The 14947-nt window shown below is 40.3% G+C and overlaps 2 protein-coding genes across 2 annotated transcripts; both read left to right on the top strand.

Annotated features, from left to right (window-relative positions):
- Nucleotides 1-1617: 1617 nt before the first annotated feature.
- LOC147512741 (uncharacterized) lies at nucleotides 1618-6552 on the top strand. Its single transcript, XM_086595751.1, has 6 exons — nucleotides 1618-1965; nucleotides 2039-2101; nucleotides 2194-2259; nucleotides 3112-3720; nucleotides 4516-4587; nucleotides 6142-6552. Exons 1-6 carry the CDS (start codon nucleotides 1723-1725, stop codon nucleotides 6376-6378), a joined length of 1290 nt encoding a protein of 429 aa, XP_086451877.1. The 5' UTR covers nucleotides 1618-1722; the 3' UTR covers nucleotides 6379-6552.
- Nucleotides 6553-8478: 1926 nt separating this feature from the next.
- On the top strand, nucleotides 8479-10288 carry LOC147512740 (uncharacterized). Its single transcript, XM_086598785.1, has 2 exons — nucleotides 8479-8535; nucleotides 9491-10288. Exons 1-2 carry the CDS (start codon nucleotides 8479-8481, stop codon nucleotides 10286-10288), a joined length of 855 nt encoding a protein of 284 aa, XP_086454911.1.
- Nucleotides 10289-14947: the final 4659 nt, after the last annotated feature.

Below are 14947 nucleotides of genomic sequence, written 5' to 3'. Positions count from 1 at the left end.
AAAATCGGAAACTTGATGCAACTGCATTGAACTAATCTCAAAGAATAATTAATGAGAATTTGGAAACTAGATGCAACGTACTACATTAAACTAACCTCAAAGAATAATTAATGAAAAATCAGAAACTTGATGCAAATGCATTGAACTAATAACCCTAAAACATATTTATATTATATGTAGGAGGAATAAATATCTCGACAAATATAGTTTTACATTTTAAGTAGTGTTTATCATAATTCTTTTATTGTGATTAGGAATGTGTCTTGCTATTCAAGTAGCTTCAATATTATCTTCGGCCATTATTAGACATTCTCACAAAACTTCAATCAAACTTCTATTGTTAAACTTAACAATAAAAGAAGTCGATGAGTTTTATCGAGGTTTGATGCTTCCTTTTTATAGAGCTATGCATAGTGGTGCAAGAAATTTAAATGAGTAATTAATATAATTTTCATATCTCATAACTATGCATAGTTGCTAATATTTTTAGAATAATTGAATATAACGGCACCCGCTTAAGTATGATAACGCTCATGTGACAAATCTTTTCAAGTGGGAGTAGTGTATTCTTTGAGGGATATGGAAACAATCAATCTATTTTAGTGATTTGTACACATTAGTACGTAAAAGGCCGAAATGGTGATGATTTCTTCGCTAAATCACCATAAATCTAATAAAACTATTATACAAGCTAGATCGAGTTTAAGATAATTCCATTTAAAAAATTACAAATTAATATCCTAAACCACAAAGTGAAGATGTTATCTCAATTTGATCCCTTAGTTTCCAAATACTTATGCACCATAATCACTGCTCATTAACGTATTTGGTTTATTTTTAATAAAAATATATTGTGATTCAAAATTTGCAGCTAAATCACCATAAATATAATAAAACTATTATACAAGCTAGATCGAGTTTAAGATAATTCTATTTGAAAATTACGGATTAATATCCTAAACCACAAAGTGAAGTGGCTATTTTAATTTAATCCCTTAGTTTCCAAAGCACTTATGTACCATTATCGTTCTTCATTAATGTATTTCGGTTTATTTTCAATAAAAATATATTCCGATTTGAAAATTCTGAGTTAAATCATCATAAATCTAAAAAACTATTATCTGGTTGGATCGAAGTTTAAGATAATTATATTTTAAAATTATTGATTAATATCATAAACCACAAACCCGAAGAGGCTATCTCAATTTGATCCCTAGTTTCAAAGATTTATCTTGTAATCATTTCTTCATTAACTTCTTTCGGTTTCTTTTCAATAAAAATATATTCTGATTCAAAAATTTGTGTAAAACATTTTGTAAAAACCTTTTCAGCACACAAAATTTTTAATAGATCCCGGGCGTATGCCGGGTCCAAAATCTAGTAATAGGTCTAAAAATTAGGTCCTTGCATCACTATCAACTCTCTCTCTCTTCAAATCTTTAAGATTGAATCAAGCACAACACACCCTTGGTGAATCAATTTATCGTGCGGGTGCAGCAGATCTTTCCAAAAAATGTCGGCAGTAAAGTCAACAACAAAAATGACAATAGTGCCACTAACCGTTTCAACGTTGGACTTTCCAACTGTCTTTCCATTATTAGCTCCAATCATATTTGTATCAACAATATCCAAAAGAGATCTTCTGCTTATCTGCTCTCTCTCTATCTAAAGTCTAAACACTCCATTTCACTCAACACAAACACAAATACAGAAAAAAAAAATATGGAAGGTCTGTTCAAGGGGAATGTGGAAGGTCTCATCAAAGGCTTACTTGACGTGGCACTCGGTAACAACCACAACAACAACAACAATGACGATGCTGATGAACGGGCTAGAGCTACCTGGGCACAGGTAGTATCAGGGGATGAGGAGCAAGCTTATAATAATAATAATAATAATAATAGTGGTGGTCGTGCAGGGACAACTTCATCACATAATAATAATTATAACCAAGGGAATCATAAGGTAAATAACATTTTTTTCACTTGTTGATGTTGCTTGTAGAAATTAATCATAACATTCAAATTGGTTTTTGCAGGAGGAAGAGAGACGAAATGAGTGGGAGAATGTTGGACAGAGGCATTCTAGTCGACCCCAAAAGGTTATTATTTATATATGTCTTTGTTTTTAACTTGAAATTTTAATTATGAATAAGCTCTTTTTAATCAATTATTACTGCTTGGATTTGTGCAGGAAGAGGAAAAGGAAAACAATGAGTGGGAAACTGTTGGAAGAAGGCCTCAGAAGCAGCCTCACAAGGTTCTTTCTCTTGTAATCCTTTCAGTTTTTGGTTTGCGTTTTATAGGTGTGTCCATCTATGATTCATTAGGCAGAGCCATAACTTCAATTTTAATGTTGGTGCTAAACACATACTAATTAGGCTGAGTTCTCATGACCTTAATGGCGTTACCACGTTAAGTTTAAAAATAAAAAAGAGTGTAATTTTGAATGAAGTCCTATTTCTAAGTTTCACTGTTAAATGTCTTTCGAGGTAACAACTTGCATGAATAAAACATCAGATTTGTATGTCAATTCCATTCTCGCGCCTTGAGGATCATTGGCCAAAGGTTGAGTCTGACAAAAACATACGGATCTGTTATGATTTTAAGACTCCGTCAGTTCAAATATCTGGTCTGGCTTACTAATAAACACTCGAATAGCTTCTGTTCTGGTACATCGCAAATTAAATTTCTTCCCCCAGAGTGTAACATATCCCCAGGTCCATAAAGTTATTTCATACTTAAAGAGACCCCAATTACTGATGGTCAAGTCTGAACCATATGAGAGAGAGAGAGACCTCCATTTTTCCAACACTCCACTAGTCAAGTTGTGATTAAGACAGTTTGTAACTTTCTACCATAAGTAACTTGATCGGATATGCTAATGAACTGGCTTTAAGCGAGTTCAAATTTATATTGCATTAATCATGCTAGTATGCTATTGATTGTTAAAGAAGAAATATTTTATCAGCTGTCTAAGCAATTTTGGCATCCAGTTGGATTTGGTTCCCATCCATCAATCCTACTGTCTGGATATTATCTTGTTGCTTTTAAACTTGAAGCATCCTTGACTAATAACATAGATTGTTTTTTTGGTCATTTCTGATGATAGGTTGCTAAGGATAATTGGAATGGGTTTAAACGTCCAATCAGTGAGCAACAGTACTCTGATGATGCTGAGTATAGCAACAATATCGAACCCACAGAAGAGGAGCTTTCTGTCATCTCACAAGCTTGTAACAAACTATGGGAACTTGATTCAAATCGTTTGGTACCAGGCAAGGACTATCAAATTGACTGCGGGGAAGGGAAGAAAACCTACCAAAAGGAAGATATGGCACAAGGAAGCCTGTTCAACTGGTTAAATGAAGACGTATTTAGAAAACCTACCTATTCTCGTTTTTGTTCTCTTTTAGATAATTACAACCCAAATGAAGGGTCTAAAGAAGTAGTCACATCTGAAGAGCGACAAGAGCAAGAAGCATTTATTGAGGAAGTTAGTAGAACTGCTCCTATCAAATATCTTTACAAGTATCTTACATCCAAGGGAATTGTTTCTGATAATTATCAAAAGTTTAAGAAACTCATGATAGATCTCTGGTTTGGTCTTTATGGCCGAGGGGGTACATCTAGTTGCTCATCTGCTTTTGAACATGTTTTTGTTGGGGAAATCAAGCAACAAGGGGAAGATGCAGTGTCTGGCTTCCATAACTGGCTCCAGGTTCTGTTCTGAAGCTCTTTGTTATTATACTTGGTGGGGTAGCATATTATAAACTAAAATCAGGTTGTCTGTGATTTTATTTTATAATAACAATTATAGTCAAAACCTTCCAACATGTACGCAAGTAACTAAGCACTTATTTAGGGATGCCTATTTTCTCATTATAATTATCGATTAGTGCACATTGCTGAAATTTAAGTTATTTGCTAGATGAGTCATAAATCATGGACGTCAACTTCGTATGAGCACGTTCAATGATGCTTGAACCTAGGATGCCCTGAAGTGGATACTGATTTATGAGTTTCTTTTACAAATCCATTTTCTAAGACCCCAAACACAGGCAGGGACAGCATTCATATTCTATATTTCTACAGTGTGTATCTAACTGAGCATTTAATAGGCCAGGTACATTGGCTTAACTCTTTTACAATATTATTCATGTATTCCTTTCCTTGTGATAAAAGCATTAAACAAATTGCCAAGTTATGAAAAATGCTTGAGAGTCATTGAGTCAGGCAGGATATGGGGAACTAGAAGTGCCCATGAAGTGGATGCAGATATAATAAATATTTTGAAGTGTCAGATTGAATTTCCCTTGGTACTGCTGTATGGATAAGATACAATAGTTAATTTTGAAGCATCCATGTATGTTAGTTACAAATGATATTTGTTTGTGTATTCCAGCATACTTTGTCACTCTTAACCATAATATCTTCTTTCTAGGTAAATATATAACATCGTAAAATCAAATTATAATATTGTAGATATATTCTTTTTTTATCGTACCTTTTGCAGTTTTACCTAGAAGAGGCAAAAGGAAGCGTTGACTATCAAGGTTATATATTCCCTCGGAGGCGTGGACAAATTGTAAGGTTGCATTTGTTTATGAAGTAATTGGATACTTATCTACATTGCACAATGATTTAAACTATCTTATATATGTTAAGCTTTAGGTCTCCACTCAACCGTATTTATTTCGTTGTAGTCACTGTATGCAAGCAAAGTGGAGCTCGTATTACATAGGTTCATGTTTCTGTTTGGGATAAGATGATGGAACTTCCCATGCTTTTTATGTAATGAGAAAACTTGATAATCGGCCATGTAGAACTTACCTAATTCTAACCCCTGAACCTTCAATCCCCCTCTTTTCCAGGCGCAGGTTGAAATTGATCCCAAAACATTGGCCCGAGTACCCAACCCGTGAAGGCTTGACCAGCAGGCTACTAGACACCTTTTGGTCTATAATGAGGAAAGAATAATGAAAAATGACCCCCTTGTTTCCCCGAGTCCTGTCAAATAGCACAATGCAGTGCCAAACTGGAGTCACATCAAAATCTTTCTCTGAAACATCCAAATCAAATATTTCATATTTTACTTAGACACTTAGTTACTATGTCTCTGCCTCATCTACTGTGGAGTCCTTCGGTCATAATTACTGCTATATGTTTATGCCGAGAGTTGTACCTCATGTTACCCTGTGCCATTGATGTTGTTTGTTAAGACACAGGACAACTCATTGCTTTGTTTTCTTGTCAGTGGTGTCGTTTCTGCTTAAGATATATCTTGTTTAAAGTAAAACTTTCAAACTTAGAGAAGATAGCAAATGGTAATTTCCAGTAATATTGTTGAAAACGTCCTTTTTAGATGGTACTCTTAGAGCGGTATGTCATTGACAATTTCATCTCTACCGTGCATGAGTTTGAAGGTTATCAGGCTTTAGAATGGTCTCAAAAACTTTATGAGGTATGTGGAACCCATTATTGAATGGTCAAATATTGCTTAGAAGTGGAAATATATGGAGGCATTGAGAAAGACCCAAGTCTTTTTCTTTTTTCTTTTTTCGATAACCGAGAAAACCTAAGTCTAGAATGTACCTGGGAACGTATCTTGTAAAGGGTTGTTGCAGAATATTTCAAATATTAGATATGTTTGGTAGGATACTTTAAAACGACATAGAAGCTTTATATGACTAAGATAATTTAGGAGGCCTAGTATGGCACTTGTCACAACCACAAATTTGACCTTCTTAATTAAGTTTGCAAATAAAATGTATGCAGTAAGTAAAGCATCTAGCTTTAACACTTGTATTTTTGTGCATATTTCCTGCGCTAGTTTTGTTATGAAGGGTTAGAAAACAGTCACCCGTATAAGCACACTAAGAAAGATATGAGTGATACACAGCTTATGAATGTAGCCATCAGCTTCTCATAATTTTATTATATCTATGTTCTAACATAAAAATTAGGTTATTCATTTATTTTAACTCTAGATTCGAACATGAAGACAGATATGAGCAGTAAGTGGTTGATGTCGTAACCTTGATCTGCTCATGGCTGTATCATTCATGTGCTGCTGTTATCAATGCTTGCTTTTAGAAATGAAACCCTAAGCTACATTTTTTTTGTTTCTTTGGTATTGCAGCCAGATTCTGAAACGCAATTGCTTACAATTCAGTTTGAATGGAATGGGATTCTCAAATCATTGTCAAGTACATTAATAGGAGTGAGCCCAGAGTTCGAACTAGCATTATATACCTTATGCTTTTTTGTTGGTGGAGAAGATAATTACATCCAACTAGGTCCGTACTCTGTCAATATCAAATGTTACCGTCTTGGAAATGACAGAATTGGGTCGGTGTTTCCAATTGCTGAAGGATGAAGTGTGTGTGAATTTGATGCAGGCTTATCTATTTAAGGCTTTTATTCCATAAGTTGTTCAAAGTTCAAACAAAGTACATAATTAATTTGATGTGTTTTGATTGCCAAATTCGATAAAATTGTATTATGAAGTTGCACATTATTAAGAAGAAATGGTGAGGAAGCCTTTTAGTTATACTCTTTTACTCTGTTCTTTGTTATCTTTTTATTATTCGAGGTCAACTTAATGATCTTGTAACAGAAATCTTGCAAAAACTAATTTGTCCCTTTGCAAAATACAGCCTGAAACTCTGAAGAAATTCGAACTTGACTTTTCACGCTTTCAGCTTGATCTTTGGATTCGGATTACAATATATAAGTGATAAAAGTACAACGAGCACCTACGACTTAGGGGACTAGAATGTTGACTACAAAGCGAGATGATCTCAGAGTACAGGGCAAGTGACCTTCAAGTACAAGTGTACAACAATAGTTTACGACTTCACGTGAGTGAAATAGTAAAGAGCATCGTGTTAGAAGTTAGAACAAGAATGGTTTTCTCTCACGGATCAATTTCTCCTCCCGACTTCTGTTGTGTAAACATTGCCACGTTACAAAAACCAAATGTTCGAATAAACAACACGACGTACAAAATTTGATGTTCAACTATTGCCAGAGTCAATATGTGATCATTCATTACATGATTTACATTTGGTATCATAACTTCACGAAAAGCTATAAAAGAACAGTAAATACATACTTGGATAGTAGGATAACATGACATCTGTTGGCAAACTCTTTCAGGGAACCTGTAACCCTATGGGGCTATGGACTAGCTGAAAACCATATGGGAAGCGTAAACTTAGAATCAAGTGGACAAAGCTCCTCCATAGTACCAGTTGCAAGGTTGAAAATACAGATACAGTTCCCTCTGCATCCAGGAAAATCAGATGCAGTAATGGAGAAAGAGTTGTTAACGTCCAAGAACAATGCACGATCCCCTAGTTCTTTAACCTCCACCCGCTTACGTTCAATAAAATAAAGTTTGGAAGTCCTAGAAGTACCATACCGTCTTTCGACCTGTAAAAGGTCAGTTGAAGATCCTACCAGATAACGGTGTCGGTGTCCACCAATAACGCAGTTTGATATGAACAATGAGGTAGTGGGAGGGAGGTCCGATCCTTCACTACATCAACATGTCCTAAGCAGCTGAGAGCATATAATTCACCTCTGTAAAATGTAATATCTAAGTACCGGCGCGAGCAAATTTCACGTTCTCCTTGTATTTCCTTCTAAGTGAGAACATGGTTAGCTTAAACTTTTTTATTACATACCTGGATCCAATTGTGTAAACCAGTTAGTTTATGCTGGGTGTGCACTTCGTCCCCTGCGCAACTTCCCTACACACTTGGACTGAACCATAGTTGCGTTACAAGGTCCTTGAACTCATCTCGGTTGCCACTTGTGTCTCCCTTATGTTGTAGATAGCTACACAGATACTTCATCTGCCTTGTCTTGAGGAGCTCTTCCACAAATTCAGGGCCTACTCTACCCTATAGCAGAATATGCACCTGCTTAGGTCCCCAACAGTCCAAATGGCCCCCAATTCAGCCCACTGATCATTTATTTGGATTTCATTTTTTATTTTTAATATTTTTTAATTATTTTATAATAATTAAGAACTTATAATAACATTTGAAAAAACTTTGATGCATTTAACACAAGAAAGTACAATTACATTTTCAATAAACAAATCCCTCAATTCGTTCTCCTCACTTCTCCAACAAAAAACTTTTAATTTTTCTAAATAATAAGAATACTTAAATAATAAATAGTTCTTTACCAATAAACTGAAAAACGAAACATTTCTTTATTTATTGTGGTACTATTTGTAGCAATTATGTACCTGTATTAGGATGTCCACACAATAGATGTATACAAAAAATATTAGAGGTATAAACAAGAGAAAAGTGAGTGAAATGAATGGTAGAAAGCCACTTTTCCAACTTTGCTTACTGCCCCAAACAGCTTGAGCCGCCCCTGCACAAATTGTTCTTTTGTGAGCTCGGCAACAACTTGACTGTATAGGACGTATACATGACATAGGAGGTTAGTGGTAACAATGGGACCGGATCTTGGTATAAAGCTGGGGAGACAGTTACCTGGGGATCGATCTGCGGTATCCCAACCGTTCTAGAACTGCTGTGAGCTGAGACGTGGAGAGAGGGAGAGCGGAACCATAACTGCAAGGTAACTGCCGCGATACGTGGAAGGAGGAGAGACCATGGACGAGGAGGGGGATAAAAAGAAAGAAGAGAGAGAAAAGAAAGGAGAAAGAAAAAGAAAAAACAGGATCCAGCAGAGAAAGAGAGAAGAGAAGGATGAGAGAGACTTGTGAGATTATTGTAGGTTGTAATACTAGTTTATACATTTTGGCGCCGTCTGTGGGGAACTGAGAGAAAATGGCTACGGTAATGAAGAGAGGAGTATGAAGACCTAAGAAAGGAGCAGTCAGAGAAACTATTGAGGAAGTAGAGAGTCTTTGAGATGGAAGGCGCCCGGATGTGGCGCAGCCACCCTGAGACCACGGGAGGAGATAGTTAGGTTAAGAGAGGAGAATGATGAGTTGAGAAAGGAGAGGAGATTACACGGGGTGGAACGAGCATGGGGATCCCGGGGCGGTGAAGCGGAAGGGGAGAATATATAGAGTGCCGCTGGGACATCGAACCAACGGTGGGCATTACTTTAGGGGTGGTTCAGGCTATGATCGAGAGAGATCGGGAAGTGAATCGCGTAGTAGAAAGAGTGAACCAGAGCGCAGCACAGAAGGAGGTGGCGAGCCTCAACAAAAATCCGCTGGCAGATTCAATATGGAATTCCGAAGTACCTAAGAGGTTCTCCCAGCCCAGGTTTGAACGGTATGATGGGAAAGGAGACGGCCCACTGATAATTTGCATCATTTTCGGCAGTAGATGTCGTTATGGCAAGAGAATAAGTATGATGGGCTTCGCTGTATGATGTTCCCGGCCAGCCTTAAGGGGGGAGCCTCGGACTGGTATTATCGGTTGGCTTCGCGGAGCATAAAAGGGTTTGAAGAGCTGGAACGCGCATTTGTTGATCACTTCATTCACCAGAAGAGAAGGGTGGTTGACATCGCAGCTCTGTTCAACATTAAGCAAAGGGCCACGGAATCATTGAGGGAGTTTTTATGCAGATTCAAGGAGGAGACGCTGAGAGTGGAAAGTCTGGATGAACATACGGCGGTCATAGCCTTCCAGCATGGTTTAAGATCGGGAACCAGAGTTCATGAGTCTGTATCTAAGATTGAAATTACTACGTTGCATGCTTTATACCCGAAGGTAGATAAATACATACGATATGAGGATATAATGCAGAGAACGACAAAGGAACAGAAGAGGTCGGGAAAGGCAGTGCAGGAGGTTGAGAAAGATGATCGAAAGGGTAAAGGTAGAATAGAGGACAGAGAAAGAGGATCTTACAGAGGGGAGAAACGAGGGCCAGAGAGAACACTAGATCGGGGCAGAAGAGAGGTGCGAGAGAGAAGGCCATACCGCGAAATGGAACAGACTCCTCTTAACCGACCATTAGAGGAAATCTTGTTTCTAATTAAGGAGCACCAATGTTATGAGGGGCCGCGAAGTATCCCAAGGGAGATAGAAGGGAAACCATTTTGCGAGTATCATCAAATCCGAAACCATGCCACGAACGAATGTTATGCCTTGAAGTGGTTAGTAGAGAGGATGATTGAAAAAGGAATGCTCAGAGAGTTTGTCGCTGAGGTGCGTCAAGCCGATAGAGTGCCAGCTCCGGCTAGGATTTTAGGTACGATCAATGTCATCTTTAGTGGAGAGACTCTGGGGAGGAATGCACACAGGGACAAAGTAAGGAAGACCGCAAGCCTCCGGCAGTGAATGAGGTGGTGAAGTGTACCGCGGTTAGTTAAGCGGCCACGGCGGCCGGGGATCATTATGTTCACCCCAAAAGATTTGAAGCCGATAATTTCGCCGCATGAGGACGCCTTGGTGATTACCATAGCAATGGGGAATTATCTAGTTCGGAGGGTATTGATAGACTGCGGCAGTTCAGTTGATTTGTTGTTTAAAGGGGCCATGGAGGAGATGAACATCGACAGAAGCCAGTTGAAGGTTCCTCAAACCAATTTGTATGGGTTCAACGACAGTATGACAGAGCCCATAGGGGAAGTTACGCTGCCGGTGACTGCAGGCCCGTCGACGGTATTCACTAGATTCATGGTGGTGGACACTGCGTCGTAGTATAACGCAATTTTAGGAAGAAAATGGATTCAGGAAATGAAAGCCATTCCATCGACATATTACCAAGTGATCCGCTTCCCCACGAATGGGGGAACATATGAAATCAGGGGGGATCAAGTGGCGTATGAAACATCCAGCCAGATCCGCGGTGAAGAGTTTCGGTCCGAGGAACAAAGGGGAAAGGGCCATCACAGGAACAAGGATTCGGCGAGCAACTACTGAGAAAGGCGCGGTGACAAAAGGGTCGCGAGCGCGCCGTTGGGACTGAAGACATTGGATGCGATTGAAGTAGTTAACTTGGGAGCGGAAGTTGAAGAGAAATTTACATCCATAGGGACTAATTTGCCCGAAGAATGGAAAAAGAAGCTAGTCGCGGTTCTTGACGAAAAAATTCAAGTGTGTTGGCGTGGCGATTGAGGATATCAGCGGGTTTAGACCCGAGTTTGCATGTCACCATTTGCACATGAATGAAAGTGCCAAGCCGGTTAGACAAAAAATGAGAAGTTTACGTCCCAAATATGCTGAGGCTATTCGCGAGGAGGTGGCACGATTGAAAGGGGCGGGGATAATAAGGGAGGTAGAATATATACACAGAATGGTTGTCTAACGTAATGGGTCATGAAAAAGAACGGTAAGGTCCCGGAATGTGTGTTGACTTCACGGGGCGTAAACAAAGGAGTGCCCAAAGGATTGTTACCCGATGCCGCTGGTGGGCGAGTTAGTGGACGAACTGTAGGGTTCAAAGTGTTCTCTTTCATGGGCCGCGTCCATGGGGTATAATCGCCGTCGCTATGCGGCCCGGATCGGGGAAAAGACCACGTTAAGTGGTGGAGGGTGGCACATACCGCTACACCGGGATGCCCTTTGGTTTGAAAAATGCCGACATTCCAAAGATTAGGAGAAAAAATGTTTCAAGGGAAGATTCGGAAGGAATGGAGATATATATTGATGATATGGTGGAAAAGAGCATGTCGGAGGAGGAACACTTGGAAGGTCTTCAGGAAACTTTTCATATACTGCAGGCACATAAACTGAAACTCAACCCCGAGAAGTGTACTTTTGGGGTAACTTCTGGAAAGTTCTTAGGTTACATAGTTACACACCGCGGTATAGAGGCAAATCTGACGATCGGATCGGCCGATAGAAATGTCATCCCCTCAAAATGTGAAAGAGGTGCAAAGCTTAGCAGGGAGAGTAGCGGCACTTAACCGATTCATTTCAAAGTCATCGGATAAATGTCGACCACTATATCGATTATTAAGGAAAACACAAGACTTCAAGTGGACCGCGGAATGTGAAGAAGCCTTCCAAGAGTTGAAGAATTATCTAGGGAAGGCGCCTTTATTGTCGCGACCGAAACAGGGGGAAACACTATATTTGTATTTGGGAGTTTCGGAGTCGCAGCTGATGAGTTCGGTCTTGGTCTGGCGTCGTTGACAAAGTAGAAAAGCCGTGTACTTTCAAAGCAAGACCATGTTAGAAGCGAGACCGACGTCTGACCGAATTGAGAAATACGCTTTGGCTTTGGTATTTTCTGCCCTAAAGTTGAAACCTTATTTCGGCGCTTTCGGTGGTAGTAATAACAAATCTGCCTCTCAAAGCGGCATTAAGGGCAGAAAAGTCGGGAAGAATGCTAAAATGGGCGGTAATTGAGTTGCTATGAAATTCAAGAGCAAATCGAACCGCAGAAAAAAGCACAAGCAATGGCGGAGGTATTGGCGAGTTCCCAGCCGAGGACCCGGCGTGGGGTGAGGAGATGGTAATGGACCACGAAGAAGGAGACTAACCACGACCCATTGGACCCATGGGATGCCCAAAATGGGTGGAGAGTTTTCGGATGGCTCTGCTTTCGGGATACTGAGGAACGAAATAAGGCGAGTCCCGTAACTCCGGAGAATACTAGGCTGGAGTTATCAATGAAACTGGGATTCGCGGCTTCAAATAATGAATCAGAGTATGAAGCTATAATAGCGGGTTTAGATTTGGCACAAGATCTGGGCGTGAGCGAATTATTTGTTTACTCTGATTCTAACCTGGTGGTGTGCCAAGTGAATGGGTGATTTGTGGCTCGATGCCCGAGGATGGCAAGATACTTGGAGGTCCTACAAAGGAAAGCGAGCAAATTCAATAAGATCAAGTTTACCCATTTAAATCGCGGAGAAAATAGACATGCCGATGCATTAGCTTATGTTGCGGCAGTATTACCAGGTTCGGAGGGGCGATCTATTGAAATAAGGGTGTTGGACAAGCCCAGTCCTGCGGAAGGAGAGTATGTTTGTCTTACCACCGAGATTGATCCTGATTGGATAGCTCCCATCAAGACTTTCCTGATGGGGGTAGAGATTGAAAACACACAGGAGAGGCGTAGAATGGAACAGCTGAGCCAAAGATACACTTTACTAGATGTGAACCTATATAGAAGAAGTTTCGGAGGACCAATGTTAAAATGCATAGGGCGCCGCGATGTTCGAGAAGTCTTTGCCGGCGTGCACGGGATTGTGGAAGCCATTCAGCAGGGCGAACAACCACACACCGTTTACTCCAGGGATACTTTTGGCCACACATGAAGAGAGATGCCACAGAATATGCCAAAAGATGCGCAAAATGCCAGAGGTTTGCACCACTGATTCATGCGCCGGCTGAGCCGTTACACAGTGTGCTCATCCCGTGGCCGTTTGCCATGTGGGCAATGTATATAGTTGGACCGCTGCCCATGGCAAGCGGTAAAAGGAGGTTTATGTTAGCGGCAACAGATTATTTTACCAAGTGGGTTGAGGGCGTGGTGTTGCAACAAGTCAAGGAAGAGAATGTGAACAAATTCCTATGGGAGAATATCATTTGCAGGTTTGGATTGCCACATACAATCATCGCGGATAATGGGACACAGTTTACTGGGAAGAAAGTCCGAAATTTCCTTCAAGCATTCAAAGTGAAGCAAGGGTTCTCAGCCCCTTACAATCCGGAGGGGAATGGACAGGCCGAGGCTTCAAACAAAGTCATTATGGATAACCTTAAGAAAAAACTGGAGGAGCGGAAGGGAGCATGGGCTGAACACTTACCTCATGTGCTGTGGGCATACCGAACTACACCAAGAACATCCACTAATGAATCACCATTCGCAATGGCGTACGGAGTAGAGGTCTTCATTCCAGTAGAGATGATAGAGTCCATGACGAGAACGCAAGCGGTGGAAAGCGGGGTGAATGAGAAAATATTAGCTGCGGATTTGAATCTTGTGGAAGAAAAAAGAGAGATAGCCCGTATTCGGTTGGAGGAATACCATCGGACTTTGCAGAGACAAAGATGATAAACGAGTGAAGCCCGCGGAGTTTCAATGTGGGTGACTATGTGCGCGACGACGGTTACTCCGACCACCAAGAAGAAAAAAACGGAAAAGTTGGGGCCAAACCGGGAAGGTCCATATGTCATCGGAAGAAGGGTACATCCGAACTTATGGATTACGACTCTGGCCGGGGAGAAAAGATAGGAAGACCGTGGAATATCGAATCTTTGAAAAGAGTTCCATGTCTAGGACCTTTGTTTAATCTTTTCGTATTTGATAAGCGCATTATCTCGTATTGTTTATTTTATGACTATGAAATAAACAAGCACTTCTTCCAACGAGTTAGCAATAGATAATAGAAATAAAATAAGGGATGAATATAATCATGTCGGTCAAGCTTCACAGCTATCAAACAAGAGAGAGCGGGGGGGAAGAGCCCTTCGCGGACTTCATGTCCGAATCAAACTGGGGGCAACCCTAACTAGCTTCACAGCTATACAAATGGAGAGAGCGGGGAGAACCCTTCGCGGACTTCATGTCCGAATCAAACCGGGGCAACCACGACTAGCTTCACAGCCGTTAAAAGAGCGGGGGAAAAGCCCGTCGCCAACCGGTGTTGTCGTCCGAATAACATGGGGCGACCCTAGCTTCCACAGCCTATACAAATGGAGAGAGCGGGGGAAGAACCTTCGGACTTCATGTCCGAATTAAACTGGGGGCAACCCTGACTAGCTTCACAGCTGTTAAAAAGAGCAGGGGGGGAAAAGCCCGTCGCCAACTGTACGTCCGAATAACATGGGGGCAACCCTAGCTAGTGTCACGCTAACTGAGTTTGCAAATGCAAATGAAAAAGAGATTAAGTCAAAGTACCATATAGATCAATGGCTCCAATGCATAACGAAGTAGAAATACGCCGAAATAGAAGTACGACAGATAGTAAATTACAATGCAAAAAGAGTACAATGCAAGTCGATTGACACATACTACGCAAAAGTAGTGTCTCGATGAAGCAT

The sequence above is a fragment of the Coptis chinensis genome, chromosome 3 (genome assembly GCF_015680905.1).
Source record: "Coptis chinensis isolate HL-2020 chromosome 3, ASM1568090v1, whole genome shotgun sequence".
Classification (NCBI taxonomy): Eukaryota; Viridiplantae; Streptophyta; class Magnoliopsida; order Ranunculales; family Ranunculaceae; genus Coptis; species Coptis chinensis.
Note: the sequence above shows the minus strand (reverse complement) of the source record. Positions and strands in the feature narration are given on the sequence as shown.